Below are 27556 nucleotides of genomic sequence, written 5' to 3'. Positions count from 1 at the left end.
AACTTTTTTCAGATGCTCTAAATAGCTGCTGGAGCATAAATCTAACAGCAACAACAGCAACAATAATACAACGGCCATGCAGGATATACGCCTACGACTCGAGCCGCAACACAATACAGCTACATTTTCATCATCAGCAGCAACGACAGCAACAACAGCGGAGACAACCCTCATAGAAACGGCCGATTTGACAATAGGGGCAACAACAGGAACAGCCACAGCAACAGCAACAGCAACAACAACCATATCACCCAATCGCCGGCCGTTGCAATTGCTCTCAGAGCTAAATTTCAGGTATGCCAGCACAAAATTATGCTACAATAACTGCCACTAAATCACACCAATACACCCACACCCCCCCCCCCCCCCCCACATACACACACACGCACAAACAGCGAACAATTGCCAGCCGGAGCAGCTACAACAACAACAACGGCTACAATAACCACCGCACAGCAACATCATCATCATTATTATCATCAGCATCCAACGAGACACCCGCATACGCATTCGCATCCACATCTCCATCCACACCCTCATCAGCCCACAAAGGGGGCGCAGAGGCATGTGGAACAGCTGCAGCTGCACACCAGCAACTATCATGCCGCATTCAACCAGCAACAGCAACAACTACAGTTACAACAACATCAACAACATCAGCTGCCACGCTCGCCCAGCTCTGAGGAGGATAATTCACCAACAGAAATGAATAATTGTCGTCGTTTGGTTGATAAACCGCCTTTGGTAAGTAGGCAATACCCCAATACCCTGCCGCACCCCCACATCCCCATCCCCATCCCCAGCCACCCTTCCCGTTCCTTTTAAGCCACTTGACAGACCTGCGCATACTTTTTAATATTCACTATTAGCCAAGAGGGAGTTGCGGCTTAAGTATTCTGGATAGCAATCACAACTCATTGTTGGCACAGCTCGCTGGCAACGTCATCCTCACAATTACTTTGTGCGACGCATAAATCTGCTTACGCTAGTGATCAGTGATTGCGGCGTTTCTGCTCCACGCTAATGCCAACAATTTGCAAAGTTATTGGCATTTTTTCTGTGGCAGCAGCCACAGCTTGGAACTTGTGCATTAGCTTCCGAGAATGGGTGGGTTGGCAAGCAAAAGGAATAAAAGCTTTATTTCAGGCACTATTGTTGCCTGGAAACTGAAACTATATTGAAAACCATTGCATATTTTTGTGCGTCTTTAATAATTTGAGACAGATTTTAATGAAGAAAATTGCTTAAATAATTGTCAAACCATCATTTTTAATTAAGATTTCATACTCAAAACTGAAGCAGTAGTATGTGTATATCAAAAATAACATTTCTACATTCAGAAAAAAATAAAGTGCTCCATTTTAGACCTTGAGTTTAAGCTTTTTTAACTAGCCTATGCTGCCATATTGGTAACAGAATACCAGTTTAATAAATTGTAAATATTTATACAAAAAAATGGCTTAAGCTATTGCTCCGATGTATTCTTTGTAATTGCATTTTCTTCAGTCTATTTTGAATCCATCCCAAATTTACAGTAGAGTCCTCTATTGACCAAAATGTGTTTTAAGTATTTGGTTTCAATTGCTTATTCCCCATTGAAATATAAATATTAATAGTATACTTGTAAATAGCTCTTTCTTACATTATTGAACAACACCAAGACAAATGCCAAAAGTTTTAGGAAATTGCTTCAAAATCTTTTTAACAAAATAACAATATCAATAGAAAAAATGCAAGGTAGATCTTAAATTTACAAAAATGAAACCTGAACCACACAAAGTCACGAAAAAACAATTTTGGATATAGCTTAATAAAAAATGTTATACTTAAATCCAACATTTATGAGCTAACCTAACTGTGGATACCGTTCGTACTACTTGATTTTAAATCGAAACTATTTAACTGTGGCTGCACATTTAAAAAAGCAATATTTATATAAATTGATTGTTGTTGGTTCAAACTAAACAAACAACTTCTTACTTTAATAAGGATATGCTAATCTCTTTGTTTTACTAATACAATTACAATTTGCGTTAGATTAATGCAAGACAATATTTTCAGCTCTTTATTTATATATTTCTTAAAAGTTGAGCATTTAAGTATTCAATCAACCTTAATTCGCCTTTAAATACACACAAACATAAAGCTTTCACATTAATAGTTCTTCTTTGATTCTCCAATTCGACGCTTTCTGGAATATAAATTGCCGCCATTTTGAGGCATAAAGTCAAATGCAATTTACCAACTGCTTGAACTGGCAGCCACTAAACAAGCCCAAAAAGGCGTTCATTAAATTAATTTGCAAAAATGCAAATTTCCAGCAAACGGTACTTCAACACGCGCGCACAACAACAAACAACTGCCACAACAATGAGAACGATTGCAAGTGAAGTGCAGCGCGCCATTTTGCACAGCATTTTGCACAGCACAGAAACTTTCGAAAATGATGGCAGACAAATGCCGTTAACTTACTGACTTTATGACACATAAATCGTGGCAACAATGTGGTGCCATAGGCCTAGGCATGAAGGTAGGCAGACAACGCCTGAAAGTAGGCAACGGCAAAACTTTTCTGCCAACTACTGCAGCAGACAGCTGCGAATGAAAAGTAGACAAGCGCCTTATATGTATGCATCTATGTGTGTGTGTGTATACTATACTGTGTGTAGAAGGAAAATGGCAAATCAAATGCCATGCTCTGCTTAACAATGCCCAACTTAGGCACTCAAGACAACGCCTATTGTCTAGTCAGTCGCAGGAAACTCTCGCACACACATGCATACTCGCATTGGTACTTCATACCTTGTCTCCTTTTTCCAATTCTTCTTTAGTCCCTCATTGCATTTGCTGTACGTCTTTAGTTGGATTGCAGAGCAATGTTTCTTAAGTGCCACTTTAACATTGACGTGAAAGATTTTGCATAATGCGTCCGTAGCTTTCAATGTCATTTGCATAATCAGGACAGCATTCCAGCTGCACAGATTGCACATGTTTATTGATATCGCATCACGATATTCAATTAGAAATCAATCCCATCGGGCAAATATTTAAATTTCAGTTCTTGTAGCACTTAAAGCCACTAACACTCTTTATTAAAGTTAACATTTTGGTTAGCTAAGACTTCTTTCGCTTTACAAACCATGAATACGTATTTTAGAAAATTCATGTTTTTAAAGCCAAGATTTCTGAAATTACAAATCTCGATTGCAAAAGTACAGGGTGCGCCATCTTTTATGTCGGTATGTAAACATTGAATATCTGGCGCACCCTGTACACAAAATATTAAATGTGGACTCCAACTAGGACTGAAGTTCATTACAAGTATCTAAAAGTGTGCATTAAAAATGACAATTTTTTTTAATAAACTAGAAATAGTTTGATAGTTACAGTCTGTTCTCATCACTATATGGTTTTCTAAATCATCAGCATTGTGTTTATAAAGCTTTAAGGTGCTTAAACCTTGCTTTGTAATTTGTTTAATAATAATGTTTAATATCTTCTAATTTTTACAAACCATTTAGTCCTGAATTTATTTAAACTTAATATATGTAAATCAAGTATATAATTATATTTGTATATATTGTAATATATGTGCTTAGACCTTTACTGCTTAGATAAATGAGCAAAACTTAGAGCACACACTAATTATGTCTGCACTCAGCTCAAGCAGCAAAGCCACATTTCTATAGCAACAAATTAATATATGTATTCATAAGGAGCTTCAAGTCGTCCTCCAGCAAGAACAACATTGAGAGGCAACATCAAAAAGCCATCATCACTATCAATTCAACATAATTATAACAAATTAAACAAGGCAGCAGAATCGACACTTAAGCAACTGTTTGCTAATTAACTCCACCTCGATACACCCAGACCCAGACCCGAACTGAAGCACTTCAAATGTTAGCCTAAAAGCTGATATACACCAAAAGTTTGGCAACTCATTTCAAAGTAATTTGGCAAGTGGAGTCGAGCAGCAGCCGCAGAAACCAAAACAGTGCGTGCAATGAGCAAATTATTATAGGTGTGGGTAGTGGTGGGGGTGGTTCTGGGTGGTTCAGGGTGTTGTGTTTGACTGGCAAATACGGGTTAACATTTTATTGGTAACCAACAATTTTACACACAAATCCGAGTTGAAATTGTTGGTTTGTTGGCCAGCACCTTGTTTTCCCCCTTGCTATAGCAGGAGCTAAAGTGTTTTTAATGTTTTGTGGTTTTGAGAAGCACCAATAGCAGCAGCAACAACAACAACAACAAAGTGATTGCAATACGCGCATGTGGCCGGTTGCACCTGCTGCGTTTTCCAAATGGAGTTGAGCCAACTAAATTGCAATTACTGGTTTGCAAATTTTTTATTTTTGGGTTTGCATGCAGAACTTTTGCAAATTGGCAGTCAAAGTTTTCCATCCACACACTTAGCAAAATTAGCAAATATTTTGCGTATGAACTAATGTGCAGCACAAACTAAATAACTCCCTACAAAAAACCAACCATCTTGTGGCACAACATTTTTTAGATCATTTGTCGTTTCCAATAAAAAGACATATTAATACAAGATATGTTGTTTAATTGTTTAACCTCTGCCAATATTTTATTTCAATTATTGTAATTCTGTTTGCATAGTAACAAATAAAACTGACGCCGAAAGGCGAGTAAAATATATTTCTTCTCTCAATTACAAAATCATGACAAAAACCAACAACTATGTACATTTTTACGAGTTGGTCAGACAGTGTTTATTTTCTTTCTTTTTTTTTTGTATTGGCAGCAAATTTTTAAAATTTTAAATTTTAAATTTCCTTCTTTTGCGCCGAAACTAATATACCCTTCAGAACAAAACCTAACTCCTGCATGGTCATCAGCCGCGAACTATATAATTCATAGTTAGCAAAGTTAGCAGTTCTTTGTTAACTATAAATAAATAAATAATAATAATAGTCCCTTATAAAAAAATACACAACTGTTATCGTGTCATCTGATCTCTTATAAGAAAATGTCTTATGCTTTTTTTTATTTTTTTTTTTTCATTTCTATAGTCACTCAAACTCATGAGATATGACTGAAACAATCTTGAAATGCAAGTTGGTTTCCATAAGATTTAAAATACACAATAATTTACTACAAAAACATCTATTTGATCATATTGATGCATGCATGAAGCCTCTTTGAATAGCTTGAAAGCAGATACTACATTGCTGTTTGATTTGCCTTGGATTTTGATCATATACATACACGATATACCTATTAAATGCAGTCTGTCATTCTTTCTCTCTCGGTGTTAAAAACTAACACACTTTGTAGTGAAGTGTGTAATGATTTAGGCATAGTCTTATAGTCTTTGTTGTTTTAGCTATTTTGTAAAAGCAATGCATTCTGGTTGAACCGATCTTAATCTGAACTAAAGCCGGAGAATCACACACCGTCCGAATACTTGTTATTGAAATTAATACATAATTATAGAATTCGCCAGGCATTCCTTCAATTGAACCATTACCGTCTTTTCTCTCCACAATTCATGCTTGAAAATTCCAATAATCGTCGTAGTCTAATCGAAAATATCAGAGCAAACTAAGACACACCAAATACCAAATATTTAAAATACAAACAAAATCCTTCCCATTCGCTGGGTCAATTAAAAGACCCTAATTATTCACTGTTAAAACATTTGGCATTTTTTCGAGTGTATAATAACTACCATTCCTCATTACAGGTAAAACGTTTGACCATGGGTATTGGTCTGTTACGCGCCGCCGAAGACAGTCGTCCATTGGTGCACAATACATGCTCCTCATCCCTGAACTCGGGCTCATCACAAACCATATCAGATGGCTATGTGAACGAGGCCATCTGTGAGCCGGACAAGTATGTGGCAAGCAAATTTGGTGACTCGTGTCGTCAATCGCTGACAGCACTGGAAACGGCCACCCAAAGACTGCAGACAGAGCTGCCCAACAACAAGAAGTACCTGCGCGAAACGTGCAGCGGTATAGAAGAGATATTGCTCTGCGCACAAAGAATACGATACTCATGTACTTTTATCTATTTGCAGCCAACTCCAGTCCCAAGTTGTTTGCGCCCAGCGCACCACTGCGTCTGGACAACCTCAGTCTGGCCGAGCAGCAGGAGTTGAAGGGGGCCGCCTGGTTTCAGGCGGGCATACCACGCGAGATCTCATTGGAGGTGCTGTCGCGACAGAGTCCGGGCGCATTTCTGGTGCGGCAGAGCAGCACCAAACCAGGCTGTTTTGCGCTCTCACTCCGTGTACCACCACCAGCGCCACGCGTGGCTCATTATCTGATATTGCGCACGCAGCGAGGCTACAAAATCAAGGTACGATTAATCAGAACCATAACATTTCATATAAAAGATGGAGTTCTTTGATTTACTAATTCACTAAAGTCCGCAACGAATTCGATTGACGAAACTGTGGGACAGAAATTCTGTAACCACATTTAATGAGAAATAATCCGTTTATACCCATGTTCCAGTAGCCACTTTTGAAACAATTCGAAAAAAGATGGAATTTTGGCAAATAAATACAATTTTAATTATAAATAAGATTTATAAAAAACTTCACATTTCCTAATATAACTTACTATTAGATTCTATTAGATATGATTAATATTCAACGCATTTTCTTTTTACCGAATGAACGCAGCCGATTTATTCTCAGCCTTCAATACTTTCAAACGAATAGATATAGTAAATAACTATGTTATCAGCATTTCTACAATCATAATTAAATACTTCTAACTACCGGCAAACACACTTTATTTTAGTTTGCATTTTTGGTTAATCTTACTTTTGACGTACATATCCACAAGGTATTGCTAAATAATCGGAACAAATTTATGAAAACTACTAAATTCGCAATTAAATTATACAAACCATAAATAATTGAGATAAAAACTATCCTATCTTTTCATTGGGACCAAATTACAGAAATTTGATTACAATCGGTTCAGTAGTTTCTATCAAGGACAAAAATTGTGACAATTTTTATACAAGTATATCTAGACTAGACTAGATGTATATACATATGTATATGTAGTTTTCAGCTTCTACCATAACTTCTATAAGGATATGCTTAAGTATTAAACCTCTTCTAAAATTCTGATGATAATACTTATAAAACTTTAGTATTCAGACTGGATTCTCTATTCTAGTTCAAAATGCTCCTACAACATTTTTTTATTTTTTTAAACCGAGAAATACTTGATAAATATAAAGTGGAGAAATTTATAATTTGACAGACAAGTGAAAACAACGGTCAATAATTTCGTGTTGCCATTCAGCTTTTAATCTAATTAATTTTCTTATCTACTTCTAGGGCTTTACGAAGGAGTTCAGTTCACTGCGGGCTCTTATCACACACCACTCGGTGATGCCGGAACTGCTGCCAGTCCCATTGACACTTCCAAGGCCGGCACACAATGGCGCTGCTTATGGAAATGGCGCCGCACTGCGTCATGCGGATGCAGACTTTGAAATGTATGGATCGTTGAATGATTTTCGGAAAATGATGGCCGATTTGAATGTGTGAATGAAGGTGGCACATGGGGCACAAAGCAAGCCAAAACATTGGCAACACTTAATTAATTAAGTAATTATGTCATGTTGATTGAATTAAAGTGTCTGCCGAATAATGTCTGATTGGTATAGTGTCTGGACGCAGACACAAAACACACACACACACACACAACCAATAGGAACAAATACGACGACGCGTCGACGAGTCTGTCTCGACAGGATAACAATCAGTTTAATTTGCGTAATTGGCTGTGCTGACGGTTGACGTCGCTACCAACACACACACATACACCCACATATTCACATGTAAAGAGCAAGCACCTGGCAAAAATGAAAATATTCAAAAAAAAAAACAAAAAAAAAAACAAACAAGAACAAAAATCATAAAAAACGATTTAATGAAAATTGATAATAAAATCAGTTGTCGAGTTGTTGGTTCGCCTGCAGCTGCTGCTATCGTTTCATAATTCATGCGCCAAATCAATGCAACGGATTTATTTACACAAAAGAGTGAACTCAAATAAAATGTTTGAAACTGATTAAAAAAGTGCAAAATATGCAATATGGAATGCATACACAAACAAACAAAGAGAACAAACGCATACCATATGCAAACACACATTGCAATTAAACCTATTTTTTTTGCCTGCTTGCTTCCCGTGCGGCAGGTGTGCTTGTTGCCACAGACCAACCGAACAGTGGAGGAGACCCACACCTTAAATGTCTGACTAAAACCGCACTGGATTAAATGATAATGCTTGAGGGCTTGTGTAAAATGTGTGCGCTGCTGCGTCCCTTCATTATTTTTCAAACATATACATAACATACACTTGTGTGTTTATTAACATTTAGTTAGCATGTGAGTTTAATTAATTGAACATTTTGAGCTTCAGCTTGTGCTTGAGCTTGAGCCGAGCAGCTGGGAGCAAAAGCGCGCTTACCTTTAGCCGAATTTATAAACATACCTATGCATAAGTATAGTATGTTTTGTAGACGTATCAAATACAAAGTACAGCGACTAAACATTATTTAAATATCAATTAAATGTGGTGTAATATTAATACGATTAAGTAGCTAGGTTTATATAACAAATTATGTATTTGCTATTATCTTGTATTGTACATGTATTTGTGTAATAAATTGCGAAAAAGAAAAAAACGCATAACGAACCGTTTCATTTGAAATTACTTTATAAGTCACTAACAGGGTTTGTCTATCTTTGCTAGGCTTTTCTCTAATAATTAGGATATTCAGGGCAAGTGATTTTTATACAATTAAAAGCTATATAATTTAAAGTGAAAGTACATATGTAAGTAAATAGATTTTTTTTCATTTCCGTTTAATATACACTTGTAAATAAATTGTAAGACATTTTGGTATATTTGTCCATCAACATCTCAGTAAGCAGCTAAAATGAAATAATTCTTGACTACACTTTCTGTATCCATTTTGAGAAACAATAGTTCACTCTGCAAATAGTATGGCTGTTTTTTCTTTCAAATGAGATATTTGCAATTGGATGTAATTCCACTCTTAATAAATAGATATGCCATATTTTTGCAGAATTGTAACAATCTGTCCAAATTTAGTAGCTATCAAAATGTTGGGATCAACTATGACGTGAAAACACAAAATATCATTTTAAATAAATATCTCGCGTTCCCCTTAATATTGTTGTTTAAAAATGCAAGCCAAATTAAATGCCATGGAAAAGAAAATGAAAGCTAACCGATAGCTGCAGTGTTGCAAAACGCTCGCCTGGGATCATCTATGCACGCTCGTGACTACGATAACAATCGATAACACGATCTCGCACATCACCAAAGCGCGCGTAATGTTTACTTCTTAATTGGAATTCAATTGGAATTATTTGACAAAATAATGCAACAAAAGTAAGTTGGAGCAACAATAAACGAAATTGGTATTTAATTACACTTTAATTATGTTTTTTTAATAAGTCTAGACACCTTTCTCTCCGCAAAAACTATGCTCCCCCACTCACTAGGTCAACAAACCGGCCCTGAGCACAACTTCAACTTGTTGAGAGCTGTTCAAACTTAGCTTATTGTACTTTAGACGACAACACTTGTGCGCTTTGTTTGATTCTGTTGCGAACCTTTACGCATTGTGGACGTTGTTTTAAAAGCGGTTGCGCGGCTTTGGCAGAAATATCGTCGTTAATTAACGGAAATTCAACTTTTGCTGGCATTTGTTTTAAAACGCAGAAAATAATTGAAACTGCACACAGGTAGGTTGCAAGAACAGCTCCAGTTAGCAGTGTGTGTGTGTTGTGCATGTAAGACATTAATAAAAGTTGATTGGTATTCGTGACAATAAATTAAATGCAATTACAGTCACAACGAAGAACTATAAAAATTGGCCAGTGCTTAAGTGTACAAATTGGTGATATCAGAACTATTCGATCTAATGCCTATTCCAATGTCTAAAACGTAGATTATACAACAATACGGGTATTGCCATTTTAGTCTTTTGCTTGTTCTGTTACGAACGCCCACTTCTTTGCCCTTACACAGTCGCAGAATTAATTAGTCGCTAAAGTCAAAATTAGCGAACATTTTATGCAAAATTCATCTCCAAATATATCGGAAGAGGGATTTTTGCTATTCATCTTTATCTTTCAACTTTATATACACGTGTGCGCAGAGCCGCAAATGATGGTCAAGAGAGCCAAAAAAGAAACAGAACAAACCGCTTTTATTCTTCAACATACACTAATAAATATCTATACCTTTGGCGAATAATTGTGCTCGAAAGCTGAATTCTGCGTCGAGCCATTAATTATGGTTAAATTCAAAAACACGACAGCCACGAAACAGCAGAGAAAATTAAAGAAACTCAATCTGTGACGCCATGTAATGGCGTTTCAAAAGGCCCTCCGCAGTCTTCGACTTCATCTCCGTCTGCGTCTCCATCTTCGTCTCCATCTGCGTCTCTCCCTCAGTCCACAATCCTCTTTACTGTTTGGCGCTCAGTCAGGCATATTTTATGGCACACTTGTGGAGGTTGTTGCGAATTGTTTTGTCTGCAATGTACATTCAGTTATTTCATTTTCGTGCCCCTCTCTCCCCTGCTCCACCCTTAAATGTAATGTGTTTATTAAAAATTATTATTTTTAACATTTCGTGCGCTGTCGAAGTCTTCACCACAGTCGTCGTCGCGGTCGTCGTCGTTAAGGCTGCGCCGATGTGGAGCAATTGTTGCCACAGTTAACAGTTACTTTAGTTGAATTGGTCAGCCGTTTTTCGTTGCCCACTTTTGTTGCCATTGTTATAAACTTGTTATGCGCGGCTAAAGTGCAAAGCATAAAAGGAAAATTAAAAAAGCGTAAGCGATGAGTGCACACATTTCACAAAGCACATTGAATTAAAGTGTGTTAATATTAAAAATACAAATACGTGTGTATATTGAAATCAACGCACACGTTGCTCATTCATTAAACTGCTGCGCTTTACTCGCATATGCCGAACAGCTGACAAGACCGCTCTTGAAGGTCAAACCCCAAATTGGGGAATTACCGAATGCATTTGTTATCACAAAACGAGGCGGAAGTGGAGAGCTGAGTGCAGAGTTAACTGCTGCAATTGTTAGAGATTAATATAAAAATTTTCAATTGAGACAAAACATTTCTGTAAAAACACGAAATAAACTATTGGAGGTTTAATCTATTTGCTTGGACCAAGCCCTAATCCTTAATTTGCAAACCGCTTGGGATTGGATTGACTTAATTCCAAATTACAATTTTTGAGTCCAAAGCTTTAGTGTTTTTGTGCAATAAAATTGAGATTATTGTATTAATCGTACATAGAACTTCTGTCAATAATAGTATTTTAAATCGTATATATCAGATTGCTGGCTTCTCTAAATGTTTAAAGAACCCTAACAAATGAGCGCACAAGTACAATTTTAAAAACCAATTAAATTGCATGAAAAGTATATTTTCGGTATATTTTCAAATCCTTAGTGTTCAATTAAATCATACAAGGAAACTTATGTCCTAATTCCAGTTTGTGTAAAATAATTATCGATTCATCTTCTTGTTTCAATAGTAACAAAGTAAATGTTTCAAAAAGTGATGAATGATGATGAATGATGAATGAATGAATTATGTAATTTATCCTATTAGTATGCTTTGTAGTGGCATTAATTGTATAAAAAGATCAGTTTGCCCTATTAAGTATTAAAATCTTTAAAGCAAAAAAAAAAAACAATCAATTGTAGTGTACTTTTTGTTAACGATTTTGCGCAGATCCCATACGAGTTATATTATGTGTCCATTATATGTAGAACGTTTTAATAATAGTTTTTGGTTAGAAAAGTGAATATTTTCAAAGAGTACAGTTGCAGTTGCCATCATCGAATATTCTGTGATATATGGCTTTGGATCCTATAACGCTTATCATATAAGCTTACATATATTCGACAAATGTCTTTCAAATAAAGAGAAAAAGCCATGAAGTTTAAATATATACATAATTCTTTAGGACTAAGTCCTAATGCAATAACATTTATATTTAATTTGGTAAAAGTTTTCTCTAAATAATTCTTTAATAATATGTAATACTTTTTTTGTAATTTTTTTTCAAATATGAACAGCTGTTTGCTTACTTGTTTGAAAGCCGTATGCATTTTTTTCGTTGTGGAACAGAAACGGAAATTTCTTAATTTCATGGCAATAAAAAGTGATTAATTTAACTGCCGACTACCTTTCCCTTTTGGGCCTATTGCAATAGTTTATCAGCAATAATCACACCATTACCATTTCCAGAGCTTTTACAGCTTTTACCGTATCCATCTGTTCACACTCTCCGCTGACTCCAATTTGACGCATTTAATAGCACCTCGCCGCCCTTCGCCAATCATTCAATTAGGCAATATCCAAAATAAAAAAAAATAAAAAAAAACTAACAAAGCCAATGATTTTCACTTTAAAAATAAATGACCTCAGACCCTATTACTATAATTGTTTAACATAGGTAGTCAGTCCACACACACACACACCGATATACATTCAAATATATACATATAGGCTCTCAAGTAAATTGTAAGCGGCTCGCGAGCAGCCACATCAAATTTCAATCAATCTGCGCCCTAAAACCAAGTTGGCAAACATGTTTTCAATGATGACGTCGTATGCTGCGACTCGTGCATCAACAAGATCATTACTAGGTGTGACAACAACCATGTTATCAACAAAACCATCATTTGCACGCCAGCACCAAACAATAATAACAACAACAACAACAAGCACTCAGCGCTCAGACCATATAGCGCTTTAAGGTTGACTCAAAGCCCAGCTGGGCCTGCCTGCATGCATGCTTTCAAGGTTTCCCAAATGCAGTTGACTGAATGACTGACTGACTGACTGACTGTCTAATTGGAATGTGGGGCTTGAAAATCGACAGCATTTCTGCTTTATTGATTGCCGTGGCATGAAAATGCAAATTTTACCAGCGTCCATATTTTTTTGTTTTTATATTTTCGATCAGTCTAATCATTACAACTTTTACACTAGAAAATGAATAAACAAAGTAAAATAGGCAGCAGAAGCAAAAAAATATAAACCGCAAGCGAACCTGATTTACCACACAGTCTGACTACCACACTGACTAACTGACTGACTGACTGACTGACTGGCTGACAGACTGACCAAGCAACCGACTGACTAAGATTGCCCAACAGAAATGATGTTGTTGCTGTCGCTGTTATTGTAGCTGTAGCTGTGGAGCGCAGCGTTTAAATGGGTTTTTGGCTCTTTTTTTTTGTGAACAAGTAACAACGTACCTTTGATGGCTGCCTGCTGGCAACAGGCTACCAATGCATTGGTGTCTCAGTGAGACAGTGGTCCCAGCCTAAATCTCAATATTTATTTAGAAATTTAGGTTTCCTTAAACATCGTCCATTTCACACTGTGCTCTAATTTAGCCTGGCCTATATAAGTATTTTAAAAAATCTAATCATATTATCAAAATAATTAATCAAATGAAAAGCAAATTGTAGTTGTAGTAGTTCAAACATTTGTAGACCTATAATCCACTGAGCTAAAAAAGAAACTGAATAAATATATGAAATATGAATACAATTTAATAACATAATTTATTTCCGTTCTATCAGTCATTTGATCAGCTACTGGCATGATCCACTAAGATCCACTAAGAAACAAAACTGAAGAAAAAGTTGAATAAAATTTCTTAAACATTATACAAATAAACATCTGTTCTATCAGTCATTTGTAGAGAGCTACACATATAATCTAATGAGCTACAAAGAAAACTAAAGAAAAGGATTTCAAACATGAATTAAATTCAATGAATTAAAATTGGTTCAATTCATCAACATGAGATACAGATTTATTTATATATTAAATAGATTTTATATTTTTATTAACATGTTTATACTATGTAAAAATTATTGTTATAAGAACAATTTATGACGAGTACGAGTAGGCGTCTAGTCTAATACTGTGTGTCTGCACTTTATTATAATATAATTTTAAAAATGTTTATAGTTAGCACTATTTATTTATTTCCATTTGTTCGACTCCTTTGAGAATGTAGCGTTCTTCGTGATTCAAATTAGATTCAAATTCTTTTATCCAACCTAAGGTTGTCTTCAAAGCTGTTTATATTTAGTTCAGTCATTCTATTAAAAGTATAGATTTATGGAATTGAAAATAGAGCAAATTCTCAAATTCTTTCAAATTCTTGAAAAGTATTGCATTTATTTTTCATATTTATAAACATTTTTTGTTCATTGGAAATATGAAAAAATATGGGATTTTTATTTAAATTGTTAATATACTCGTAATATATTTGTATATTGAATTTTAGTTAAAAAATATCTTATTATTATTTAAATTATTTAAATGAAAGTTAAATTTTTTGTTGGCGTTTCTTTACTCACCAATTAATTTTGTGACCACTGTGGGGTCTGCCAAAAGGTTCGCCATGTGTCATACGCGCACTTTCGGTTTTCGAAAAACTCGTTCCCTCCAAAAGCAATCGCAAGCATCAACAGCAGCAGCAACAGCAGCAGCAGCAGCGGCTGCAACTCTACAACCAACAGCAACTACAACAACAACATCAGTTTCAGCACCAACAACGACGAGTACAACGACAACATCAGCAGCATTTACCAATTGTCTGAAAAAGCGCGTTCGGATTGCATTCGGCTATAGGCGCTATATATGTACGAATATGTGTCTTGTTGCTGTAGTTGTTGTTGCTTTGCTAGTGTGTGTGGTCATTATATAATCCAGTTAATTTCTTTAAAATTTTTCGTTGTTTTTCTTATTTTTTCGTTTATCCAAAAGCTATTGAAGTCATTCGTTGTTCAGACGTCGGCGTTGGCGAGTCGTGCTTTTTGTGCCTTCGAATCGCTCGCTCTGAAAAAAAAAGCCAAATCCCTGACCACAGTAATCAGTTAAAAACGTAAATTAAACAATCTTATTTTTAAAATAAAAGTTTTACACCATCCCGTGCGTCTTGGGGTATTATTGTGTGGCTTGTTGCTGTTGGTTTTTCGCGTCGTCTCGCCTCGTGCTGGCATTTTGGCATTAATCATACGCATCGTGTGACGCGCCAGTAGGCGTCTGGATTGGGGTTATAGTAATTATCAGTAGCAATTGAAAAAGATTGTTTACGGCTTGAGCGTGTAAGTGCAGTTTAAGTGTGAAAACAGTGCGAAGATCTGAACATACGAGTATTCGAATAAATCTAAAGAAAATTGAGGAATATATTTAAGATTTTAAAATAGAAATTTTAGAAGCTTCTATAAAGGAGATGTGATTTATTTTAATATTTTAAAATATCCCAAAAAAAAAAAAAAAGACACTGCATAATATCTATAAAATAAATTAAATTAACATAATTGTAAAATGTGAAATAAATAATACATTTAAAATTATAAAATCAATTGAAGTAAAAACAACCTTAAAAATAATGAAAACTATAGCATAAATTTACTAAAAATAATAACAAATATAATTATTAAGTTTCTTTTTGGCCAATATTAATATAAAAAATAATAAATAACACTAATCTTACTGAAATCTCCATTTATTAGAAAATTTAAAAATAAACAGATGTAAAAAAATCACTTAAGAAAATGAAAACTGTAGAATTTAAAGAAAATAGCAGCATTTGACTAAAATTTAAAATAAAAAAATAATAACAAATGTAATTATTTAGTTTCTTGTTGGTCAATATAAATATAAAAAAAATAATAATAATCTTACTGAAATCTCAATTTTTACAAAACCACCAACCAAAACCACAGACAAACTGCAAGCAGTATGTTGAAACGGCGCATGCGCCGCGTTTATTGCTCAATCGCCAACACATCTGGATTTGCATATTAAAGTAGCATTTCCAGTTGGAAAAGCGAAATGCAAATGCATGCCATACAAACATATCTATGTATCTGCCTCCACATATCCACATCAAAGACAAGCGACCAACACGAAAAGCCTCTAAGAATTATATAAAGTGAAAGCGCATACGAAATGGAGCATTTCAAATAACAGAGTGGGAAGTAAAAAGTGATATTCATTTCTGCATTTCTGACATCAGAAAATACATACATGCCCCCATGTAATAATCGTATTACTCTTTCAGTCTACTTTTGGATTTGAGAAGTTTTCTTATAGCTGGCAAAGCTTTGCTAATATTTACAAAAGCAGCACATTTTACTTATCTCAAAAATTTAGATACTTTTTTCAAACGTACTTAAAAATAAATATTATTGCTTATAAAATAAAGAAAAAGTTAACATAAGTACATTGAACAGTTTCTTATACTTTTGCTTTCGTTTACTTTTCGTTTCCATTTGATAACTTTTTAGAACTGTTGATAGAAATCTTTAAAGGTAATTTTGAAAACTCATAATACAAGAAGCAAAACATATTGATTAAAATAAAGTATATTAGAAGATCAGAAAAATTAAATCAAATTCAACGTTAATAAGCATCCGAACGCTGTATGGACAATCTTAAATTTAAAAAAAAAAATGTCTTAGCTCTATACAAGCCCTCAATATTTGTAGTCCGTATTTACCAAAACTAAAACCAATCACAACTACCAAACTCTTTATTCAAATGCATTAAGTAATTATAATTAAAATTTTACAACGGCTGAGCAAAAAATAAATATTATGGCGAATCAAACAGTCAAACAAATTGTTAATTATACATAGTATTTGTGCATCTCTGTAATGTATTATGTTGTTGTTGCTTTTGGCTTTTCATTTTTGTTTATACATAAACAAGCTTGCGCCTCGGTGATTCGGTATTGTGTCTCTTCTTTTTGCCCCTGTCTCCAAGCCCAGCCAAATAGCAGCGGGCATTGTTTATTAACTCAAGACCCGTTGGTCATCAGCTGGCGGCCTTTTCAGCTGTTCGTCGGCTGGCCGGAGACAATGGCGGGGCTTTCAGTTAACTGGCGGCGACTTCGGAGCCAATTCCGCCAGTGATTTCGAATGCATACATATTTCGCAAGAGTAGCTGAGCAAACATTTGAACTCTTTCTCGCCAACTAATCATGCGCTCTGTTCAACTCAAACCAAATACAATTTACACTGTTTTGACTCGGACTAGTCAGTCAGACAGTCAGACAGTCAGCTTTTAATCTACACTTATAAATCGTGCGCATTTTTTTCTGACCTGCTTTTCGTAAACAGTTTTGAACTTGAACTACATAATTTTTGCAGTTGATGAGGGGCGGCTTTTTGTTCACGACTTCGGGTTTTCGGCATATTGTAAAGTCATAATGGGACAGCAGAAGAAAAGGGGGGAAAAAGAGCAGTCAAATAATTTATACACGTTTTTATTTTTTGCCTTTTATTATTGCTTTGGTATTATTGTTATGGTTTGGTATTAGCATTTAGTTAATATTTCAAGAAATATGCACACGCTCTTCTTCATTTTTTTTTTTTTTTTTCATTTTAATTAGCAAAGATTTGCAAATTACAACGCGCTGCTGCCTTGAGTTGGGCCTTGGGCTAATTTTCTTGAGCGCTCTGCACGATCACTTGAATAACCAAATGCAACCAAATCGAAGCAAATTGGGGGAACCTTTGAAGGGAAGGTCGGACAGTGCCACAGGAAGCGGTTTGTCCAACAGCCATGGAAGTTAATTATTGAACATGATAAATATTTAAAACAATGAGATATCACATGGCAGCTGCTACCCCAAATGTAGAAGAGTTTAGTTTAACTTTATCAGAAATCAATCAGCATATTAAAAAAATAATAGTGCTCTCCAATTGTTAAGTTCAATTAAAACAGAAACACGTTGAATTTGCAGAGTACATTAGAAAAACAATTAAATACGTGCTTAGATAAATATTACTACTACGAGAGCAGTCCAAAATGTTTCTGGCCGGCCCATGAAAACGACATCCTACATAAACCGAATTAAGTAGCATCTTTTAATGTGTTTATATCGATCCGTAATCATTCTTCAATGACTAACAATCAATAAGCATTTTTAGCATTTAAAAAAAAGGAAAATTACAAAAAATGTTAAATACATTGCAAAGTATTTGCTTCATTCCAAAAAATGTCAATTCAAAATTTCCGAGGTTTATATTTCTGCAGTGTGTTTGAATGTGCATTCATAATACATAATAAATATATTATTTAGTAGCAACATCCTCGAGATGAAATCGACATACGATTTCGCAGTTAGTCAAAGGCCGCGTTACTCTGCAGGATCTGAACCCATCTACTGGTCGACGCAACAGCCTTTTTTACAAATCTGAACAACGTGCTTTTGAATTACTTCTGATTAACGCGATTTCGATTTTATATTATTTTAAAATGAATTTAAATTCCGTCACTAATTTGTAAACTCACCACAAATTTCTTACAATTACAGATCCTGCCGCCAACGTCGAGAACACGAAACAACCGAACCATGAAGGAAACCACGACCGAACAGACATCCCATATTAAAGACGTGGAGTTGTCGGAATCGCTGCTGAAGATTGCCAAGCGAGAGTTGCGAGAGGACAAATGCACGCGTGAACAGAGTTTGGAGCAGTTGCGGAATTGGGTGTTGAAGAATGAGGATTTGCGAAATGTGCGCTGTGATGATACCTTTCTGTTGAGATTTCTGCGCGCCAAGAAATTCAGTGTACCCATGGCCGAGCAGACGCTGCTCAAGTATTTGAACATTCGACGCACCTTTCCACACATGAGCACCAAGCTGGACTTCCTGGAGCCGCGCCTGCGCGATCTCATCGAACAGGGTTACATATTTGCGGTCCCACAGCGGGACAAACACGGACGACGCGTCGTTGTTATCAATGCCAAAGGTTTGAATCCAAAGTTTCACACCAGCTGCGATCAGGCCAAAGCACATTTTCTCACCTACGAGTGCCTGATGGAGGAGCAGGAGACCCAAATAACGGGCCTAACGCACGTTGGTGATTTTGCGGGCGTCTCAACGGCCCATGTCACCAATTGGAATCCCACAGAGTTCGCACGCATCTTCAAGTGGGGCGAACAATCGTTGCCGCTACGTCACAAGGAAATACATTTGATCAATGTGCCCTCCACACTGAAATGGCTGATTGACTTTGTGAAAAATCGCGTCAGTTCCAAAATGAAAAACCGCCTGATCATCTACAGCACCGAGAAGGAACTGATGAAGGGCGTAGATGCGGCCTGCCTGCCCCAGGAAATGGGCGGCACCATGCCCATGCGAGAGATGATTGAGCTGTGGAAAACCGAGCTTTTGGCCAAACGTGATTTGGTCCTGAGCTTGGATGAGAGCGCTCTGTTGAGCGATCGTGGCATTCAACGTCGCAGCAGCTACAATTCGGAGAAGAGCAGCTCGGGCACCAATTTCGTCTCACAGATCGAGTCCATTGAGGGCAGTTTTCGAAAACTGGAGTTCGACTAGGCCCACAATAACAATACAACAATACAATTTAATATCTAGTATTAACTGTAATTTTTAATGGCGCTTGCATGCGCCACGCTTTCTTTGCATTTCAGTGATTAAAGGTGGAAAGGTTCGCGTCCACCTGCCACGCCGGCACAGGCTTGCTTTTTGAGAGGGGGCACCCGCTTTAATATTCCTGCGCTTTCTTTCATTTGTAAACTAATTGTTTGTACAATAAAAAAAAGGAAACAAAACAACACTATTTTTTATTTAATTCATTTCACACAAGCAACCGATTTAATAAAACGGCTAAAATTCGATTGATTTGTCCAAATGTTATTATGCCTATTTTTATAAATGCGAAACTGTTTAGGCTTTTGATTTCAGGTACTTGAAAGTAAATATTAGCTAGTGGGGCTTTGAACTGTATGCTTTTGAAATTTTTGCTCGCTTTTTAGGTGTAATTTCAATTTGTTTCTTTTTCTGAGTAAACAACGTGAAACTGTCCAAATTTGTTACCTGTGAGCTGTTGATCCTATATTTCGGGGTTTTGATTAAATTTGTATTAAGTCGAACTTCTAATTGTACATTTTATTGCATTGACAAAAAATTGTATTTTTTAAAAGGGTAAAACCCTCATCTAAAACCCCCTGTGAAGATCTGGTATAACAGCTTATCAGGCTTCTATTAATTGAGTTTTTATACTCTGTATATGAAATGTACAGAAGTATATAAGGTTTGCGGGAGCTGAAAAATGTAACAGGCAGAAGGAGGCGTGGCAGACCCCACAAAGTATATATATTCTTGATCAGCATGGCGAGACGAGTCGATCTAGCCCTGTCTGTCTGTCTGTCCGTCTGTCCGTCTGTCCGTCCGTATGAACACCTGGATCTCAGAGACTATAAGAGATAGAGACACCCAATTTTGCACAAAGAAGCCTTATGTGTGTATTCTATACGAGTTTGTTTTATTTTTTTGATTTCCCCCCACTTCCCCCCTATGGGGGTTTTCCCGATTTTCCATTCGTATAATCGCCTATATCTCGGAGACTATAAGACCTAGGAACACCAAATTTTACTCGGAGACTATAACACCTAGGAACACAAACTTTTAGTCCAAGATGCCTTGTGTGGATACGCAGAAAAGTATATTTTGGAATTTCCCTCCCTCCCCTCTCTCCCCCGCAAATCGTCAATTCTCTAACTCCCGTAATTCTTGGAATTTCGAACTAAAATTTTGCAAATACCCCCAGTTAGTTATTATGTGTCCGTATGTCAAGTTTCACTATGATAGACCGATTAAAGAAGAAGTTATAGCCATAAATATATTTGCTGCTGCAGCGCTGCCCAAGCGCTGCCCGCGGCTGTTGTTGATGCGGTTGCTTTGGCTGACTGCTAACATGTTTACACAGCCACGAATAGATGCGCATAGGCATACATACACTCACACAGACGCAATTGCTATGTAAATGTGCAATTATACACCCTTTACGTGAGTTCGAGCACCGAGAAAGGTAAAATCGATCAACATTTTTTTTTTTAATTTTCTTAATTTTTTTATTCTCTATAATTATTGTAAACATATGTACAGAGTATTTCAAAGTCGGGACACCCGACTTTAGTTTTTTTACTTGTTTAATAATAATACAGATCGACTCATTATTTTATTTGCATTGACAAAGCAACAGAAAACTTCGTTTATATTGTGGCCAGTCTCACGCGATCTGAGCAAGCAGCAAATAATATCCTAGACTACTCATATATTTTATGTTAAGAAGAGTACACATTACATATTCCGGGCCCATAAGACATGATGCAGGGTATTTAGCTTCGGCGCAAACAAACGTACCTTCTTCCTTTACAACTGGCCTAAAATCTTTGCAGGCGATGGGTTTTTCCAGATGACAGTCCTGATATAAAGTGGTGAGCGTTATCCCAAATTATCCAAAGATTTGATCAAATTGTTCACCTTTATATACGCACCCTTAGTTTACATACTGATTCGAGTCCCAGAAAAGTGCGGCCATTGCGCCACCTGATGTTGCAGCGCATCCACATCCAGGGCATAGAGCGTGTAGTTGGCCTGCAGCTTGTGATGTTTAACAGATTCCAGGAGCAGGGCTTGCGCCGTCTGCAATTGGCAGAGGCTGGGCGCTAGGTGAGTAAAATCGCCGACGAAGGCCAGCACCAATGAAGTGGCCTGAGGCAGCAGATCCTGGCCGCTGGCATATTGCCAGCCGCGTGCCTCATACGCTTGGCAATCGCCGGCAATTAGGAAATTGTAGTGCAGTTCCTCGGTGAGACCGCGCTGCGACAGAGTACTCGTAAAGGTCACTCTACTGCTTCACTTCCCCAGCACATACACACTCCCTACTCACCTGCATGCCATGGAGTATGTCCAGACATTCCTCCACATGCCAACACTCGGCGCTGCCCGTGTGTGTGATGTAGACATTGAACACATTGCTCGCCTCCAGCAATGTCTGAGTCGGCAGCAGGGCTCGACTCCAAATATCGTGGTGTACAAGGTACAGTGTGTAGCCAATGCTGGGCAGTCGGGCTGTAGTAAATAAAAAAAATTAACTGGTCTGCATCATTGGGGATACTACTAATGAGAGGATTACATCTTTTTCAAAGCAGAATGCAATCATTAGAGTCAGCGATTATTTTTAATCTGTAGCTTTCTATATTCTTAACAATTCTATACAAGGGCGTACGCAGCTTTTACAAAAGGGGGGCAGAAAAAATTAAAATTTTGATTAAATAATGCACGATGCATTTAAAAAATAATTTATACATATGATCAATGAAAAAACTTCAACAAATCCAACTTAGTTACATTTTAAGGCGAAATAGTAAGTCATAATAATGAACGTGTAGTCGACTTTATATGGCAAAATTTTTTGGAGGGGGGGGGGGGGGGCAGGATCCCTCCCTCTCCCTCGCCCTTGTAGCTATACATTTTACTATAAAGTGTAAACAACCTTCGTTTGCCGCCTTACTCAAGCAGACTTCTGCTTAAAAATCTTCCTTTATTGGCTAATCGGAGGACTGCCCTTGGAATTATATTTCTCCATAAACTCATTATTGGTAATGTTGACTCTCTTTTCCTTTCAAGTCATCTTAATTTCTCAGTTCCTTACAGAACAATACGAAATTATCTTTCCCTTCTTCTTAATAGATGTACAACTGATTATGCATCGCACAATCCTTATCAGGTTTTATGCAGCCAATGAATATTTTTAGCTGAACTGTCTCTTTCTAATCTTAATCTTAATAAAAGCCTCTCTTTTCAGCCATCTACGAAATCTCTGGCCAGGAATGGCTGTAAGACGGGGCATAGCTTGCCGAACAGGGTCTGAGATTCGATTTTTTTTTTTGTATATCTTTTTTTGTTTCTATCTTTATCTGGCTTTTAACTAATTCTATGTAATTCTCTCTGTTAAATTTTTCTTTTTATATTGGTAGATCTATAGACGCCTCTGACCACACTTAGCTGTGAGACGGGACATGGCTTGCCGAAAAGCAAATAACCCAACTTTCCCCCAATGTTAATTGTTAGATATAATTACTATTAATCAGAGATAAGCGTTCAGTTTCAATTATAAATATGAATATAAATTTTAATAGTAGTCGTATCTTGTTTTTTTTATTAATTTTGGAACCTAACAATATTAGAAAAAATAGGAGCAGTTTTAAAATTTTTGAAATATTTTTCATTTTTGTTATTTAATTTTTAATAAATACATTATTATAGAAGTGATTGCAGCATAATTAGGAGTTTGTCCATATATAGCTCGCATTCGTGTTAATTTATAAGTCGTGATAACTTGTAATATGCATCTAGTAATCAGAATTCGTTGTTTTTCATCGTCTCATGTATCCAATCCAAGTGTCGTGTTACCCTTGTGAAAGCTACTGGCTTAGTTGTCTCACAGTTTAGATCAAAGCCAAAACTCATAACCCCAACTAGGATCGGGGACTGTGTTCCATTCACAACCAACGGACCGCCAGAGTCCCCTCTACAGGTGTTCTTGCCTTCATACCGAGCAACGCAAATATTATTCTTGTGAAATTCTTCGTCCATAACTGCGCATTTCCAACTAGGACTGATACGCACGTGGGCATAGAGCAAATTTTTGACTTTGGTGGTGCCTTTGTTAGTAACGCCCCAACCAGCTATTAGGGCCCGTCTTCCAAGAAAGTCTTCGTTAATTTCAGTTGTGGGTAATTGAATCAAGTTTATATATTCCGTGAATGTTACCTCTGGGATACGGATCAGGGCAATGTCACATTTATGCGTTGGAAGTTCAAATTGAGGATGCAACCAGAACGATGTAGAGCTTATATTATAGTAGAATTGTGGATTGCTAATGTAGACCGTACCGTAGATAATTATCGCATATTTATAATTATAAAGGCAATGAGCTGCCGTCAATACCCATTTACTATCGATGATATTTCCTCCACACATAGCAGTTCCGTTGGGCTTTACGGCTACAATGTAAGGAATGTCACCTTGTTTTGCCAGAGTGCCATTAGATATGCGTCCAACTATGTTATAATCTACCGAAAGTTCAACATTTTCAAAGTCATCCACACTCGCTAGGTCTGCAATTCCGATTAAAAGTAACAACTATGTATAAAATTGTTCTGATACCATTATTATATTACCATTATTTATTCTAGCATCGTCGAAGTATTCCGAGGATCCAAATCCAAATACTTCTTCATGGTTTTCAACAAACGCCCCTGCACTTGCTATTGCTAGCAAAAATATAGTTTTGAGTTCCTTCATAGCAGAGAACCTTCACTTTACTGAACATACTCTTATACTTCATCAGCTTATACATGAAATTGTGAAATTTAAATTGGATACACCACTTTTCTGTAAAATCAATTGTTTCAGGTTAAAACACAGGTAAAGCTGCAATTCGTTTCTCAGCCAACAGCACTTTAATAACTTGTTTGTAATTTTAAAAATTGTTTACTTGATTATTTTTTAAAATTGTTACCAGTAATATCCAAATATTCAAATATCATCCAAAAACATTTTATTTTTGCCGTAACTTACTCCAAGATTTTATGTTCTCAGCAAAATTCCAGCACATGGAAAGTTAACCCAAATGTTAATTTTGAAATATCTGTTCGAAACTAAATAACGTTTCGTTGTAAGACATTTTCAAAAACAGAAAACAGAGCAACTTTCTAATTTCAAATTAAACCGGGTGTACTACTTTACCCAAAATAACCCATATATTTAATAAAAAAGCAAATTTAGCAGGGCTGGGAAATACGTGTTTCCCATTGTAATAAATATCATTTGCGGATCGCATTTTCCAAAATCAAATTTCTTGTAATTCAGTAACTCCACATAGAGTATAACAATTTGAACCAGCCCGAATAAGAGTCTTACATGTCTGTAAAGAACAATTTCACTATTAATTTATGCTGCTAAAGAATGTCCAGCACTTTTTGTAACCTGCGAATTTTTGTAACAGGGAGAAAGAGGCGTGGCAGAGACAACAAAGTATACATATATATTCTTGATCAGGGTGACAATTCGAATGGAGGAATGTCCCTCCTTCTGTCCGTCTGTATGAACCAAAGGATCTCAGGAAATACAAGAATACCCAAGCTTGATCACCCTAAGCGGTAGACAAACGAAGTCTACCTTTTTTCCAAATGCACCCACACTCCCCCGCTATAAGTGATTTCCATAACTCCCGTAAATCTGAAAAAAGAAACAAATTCGCACAGTGTACACATATAGGCATCTGTGCTGGTGTTTCTTTTACTTTTACAGTATCTGAGGTCTATATGGACATGACTTAATCGACTCGTCTTGTCATTCTGATTAGGAATATATAATTTGTGGTGTCTGCCACGCCTCCTTCTTTCTGATACATTTTTAAATTCGCACAATTCGAAAAAATCAACAATATATTGTTTATATTGTCGAGTCAAATGCTATCATTTAAAAAAAAACAACAGCTCTTTAATGAACATACAAGTAGAATAGTATTCCAGTCTGTACAATAGATAAACTGACTAAGATTAGTTTATATAGCTATATAGTTTATATCTTCATATACATAGTTTCTTAACTACCTCAACCACCTGTAGAGCTCCAACCCATTTTATTGCCATTTCATCATAAGCTATAAGCTTTTACAAATATAGATGAATAAAACGCATTTGGTTCTACTCGTATGTATCTCTATTTATTCTAACAAACAATTTGATTTATAGGCATGCCTTATTTATACTCGTATATAATATAAAAATAATAATCGTAAAGCCCACTACTTGAGCGGCCCGCATCATTTAAATTTAACGCAAAAAATGCAATAGAAAAACTCACATTCTTTCCAAAGCAAATAAATGGCCAGACCAATGCCCATGGAAACCAGCAGCAGGAAGCCAAAGATGCGGCAATTGAGGCATCTGGGTTGCTGGTGGTATAGAGTATGCCTCTTAAGTTCCTCCGCTGCCGGCACTGGAACTCCAGAGAGCAATGGCGTGCGTTCACAACCTTCGATCGTAATGCAGCAAACATCGCCATTCCCCATTTCGACTCCGGAGCTGGCAATCGCGGTATTAATGCTGCCATACGATACCGACTTGGATGCGGATGTTCTGCCGACAGTCCGACCTCCACATTGTGGTGCTAGCATTGCAAAATATAGAGCAAATAGTATCACATGTTGCAGCTGGTCTGTGATAAAACACTTCAGTCGATAAGCCAACTCGCATAAGTGATCAAGACTTGTGTGATCTTGTTGGGCCTGATATTTGACAATCGCCTGCAAGCTATATGGGCTGACAAAGAGCGGCATTCTGCGCAGCGCCCGCCAACGTACTGCAGCTTGAAACCGACTACTTGGCATACACTTTTCAGTATCACAATAATTAACCATATCTTATCGTCATTTTGTATCTCACGCACTCACTCACTCACCATCCATTGATATCAGGTGATGCTCTAGACTAATATTTGTCACTAAGCCCGCCTCCTGCCCACAAAGACCGAGCTCTGCAATCGGTTTAGTGCGTCCTAGTTAAGTTCAGCTTTCAACTGGCTCGCACTGGAATTTTTCTAGCCAAGGCCCTACATATTCACCGATTTCTTTACATCAATAAACCGTGCACCGACAACTAGTCTTGTAGCGACTGAAACATTGACTGGACAGCCCGTATGACGTCGCTTTACAAATGTTTACCATATTCTATAATAAATGTTTCCACTCCTCCTATTATACAGGCTGACTGATATGAACCGAGACAGACAAGGGTACCATCATAATTCCAGCTCATTTAAGTCAAGGGATGTTGACATTTATGATTAACTTAACATCCAATAATGGAAGATTTCATTTATAATAAAAAGTTTCTTTTTATTCCATTTAATGTTAATGCTACTGTGACTCTGAATATATTTAAAAATAGAAACCAAACCGAGGCTTAATTCATTGTAATGAAATAGACTGGAACTAAGAAATGATCTCTAACCCAGCGTTTATCGTCTATATATTTCTATATAAGGTTTTTGAAAGTTCTCTGCTTTCAACACCAACAGTTTTGAAATATGAATAAATTAAATGAAATTTTAAACATAAAAAAGAATGCTGTTTGCAAATATATTTTATGAATATACATCCTATCCTTCAAAATTTTCACAAATTAATGCTCGGAACTTCGTAGAATTTTAAATGCTTATTGAAATAGAAAAATTTAATGCCTGTAAATTTTTAAATAGGACAGTCACATACGAATTCTTCAACAAAATGAAATACTTTAATAATTAAAATATGAAAAAAGACTTTTGTAGTTTTTTAATCACAAACTTTTGCATCCTACTATGTGTTATATAGCATCATAGCAAAATTTTTGTGACACAGCAGTGTCCCGATGGTCACTTTCTTTCTTTACTATACATTTGAGAATATAATATAATTTAATGAAAACTTTTCGGTAATTTCGTGAAAATTAGTGGAACTCGGAATATGTCTGAGTATGTAACCGGTTTATAATTAACGAATTTAAACGAAACAAAAGTACGAGTGATCGATCTTTTGTAGCCTAACCTAATCGTTTTTTCACCTATTCAGATTGGAAATACTT

General features: G+C 36.4%; 3 protein-coding genes across 4 annotated transcripts in view; 2 read left to right on the top strand and 1 right to left on the bottom strand.

Annotated features, from left to right (window-relative positions):
- Positions 1–7872, top strand: part of LOC115632893 — a 37214-nt gene extending 29342 nt beyond the window's left edge. The window contains exons 2-6 of the mRNA XM_030530184.1: positions 13–294; positions 396–744; positions 5711–5984; positions 6050–6330; positions 7331–7872. Of these exons, the coding sequence (XP_030386044.1) occupies positions 77–294; positions 396–744; positions 5711–5984; positions 6050–6330; positions 7331–7543 (1335 nt within the window). The 5' untranslated portion in view covers positions 13–76 and the 3' untranslated portion in view covers positions 7544–7872. The remainder of the gene's footprint in view (positions 1–12; positions 295–395; positions 745–5710; positions 5985–6049; positions 6331–7330) is intronic.
- Positions 7873–9662: 1790 nt separating this feature from the next.
- On the top strand, positions 9663–19687 carry LOC115632850 (alpha-tocopherol transfer protein-like). The gene is made up of 2 exons (XM_030530108.1): positions 9663–9778; positions 18423–19687. The coding sequence occupies exon 2, from the start codon at positions 18462–18464 to the stop codon at positions 19449–19451; it is 990 nt and encodes a 329-aa protein (XP_030385968.1). The 5' UTR covers positions 9663–9778; positions 18423–18461; the 3' UTR covers positions 19452–19687.
- A 1435-nt stretch (positions 19688–21122) lies between these two features.
- LOC115632486 (peptidoglycan-recognition protein LD) lies at positions 21123–26582 on the bottom strand. 2 transcript variants are annotated; one of them, XM_030529664.1, is made up of 5 exons: positions 26394–26582; positions 25797–26102; positions 21811–21992; positions 21416–21740; positions 21123–21342 (listed from the first exon to the last, which is right to left on the bottom strand). In XM_030529664.1, exons 1-4 carry the CDS (start codon positions 26398–26400, stop codon positions 21423–21425), a joined length of 813 nt encoding a protein of 270 aa, XP_030385524.1. In that variant the 5' UTR covers positions 26401–26582; the 3' UTR covers positions 21123–21342; positions 21416–21422. The 2 variants fall into 2 exon arrangements, with proteins under 2 accessions (XP_030385524.1, XP_030385523.1); XM_030529663.1 differs by lacking the exon at positions 26394–26582 and having other exon boundaries at positions 25797–26286.
- Positions 26583–27556: the final 974 nt, after the last annotated feature.

The sequence above is a fragment of the Scaptodrosophila lebanonensis genome, unplaced genomic scaffold (genome assembly GCF_003285725.1).
Source record: "Scaptodrosophila lebanonensis strain 11010-0011.00,11010-0021.00 unplaced genomic scaffold, SlebRS2 tig00001415-arrow-pilon, whole genome shotgun sequence".
NCBI lineage: Eukaryota > Metazoa > Arthropoda > Insecta > Diptera > Drosophilidae > Scaptodrosophila > Scaptodrosophila lebanonensis.
The sequence above is the reverse complement of the archived record's forward strand: the minus strand, read 5'-3'. Positions and strand labels throughout refer to the sequence as shown.

What these genes read in the sequence shown, in the direction of transcription:
- LOC115632850 (XM_030530108.1), top strand. Translation starts at nt 18,462, where the DNA reads ATGAAGGAAACCACGACCGAACAGACATCCCATATTAAAGACGTGGAG.
- LOC115632486 (XM_030529663.1), bottom strand. Translation starts at nt 26,271, where the DNA reads ATGCCGCTCTTTGTCAGCCCATATAGCTTGCAGGCGATTGTCAAATAT. An exon ending in TTATTTGCTTTGGAAAGAAT is followed by an intron (nt 21,993 to 25,796) that starts GTGAGTTTTTCT and finishes TATTTACTACAG; the next exon opens with CCCGACTGCCCAGCATTGGC. An exon ending in ACATACTCCATGGCATGCAG is followed by an intron (nt 21,741 to 21,810) that starts GTGAGTAGGGAG and finishes ACTCTGTCGCAG; the next exon opens with CGCGGTCTCACCGAGGAACT.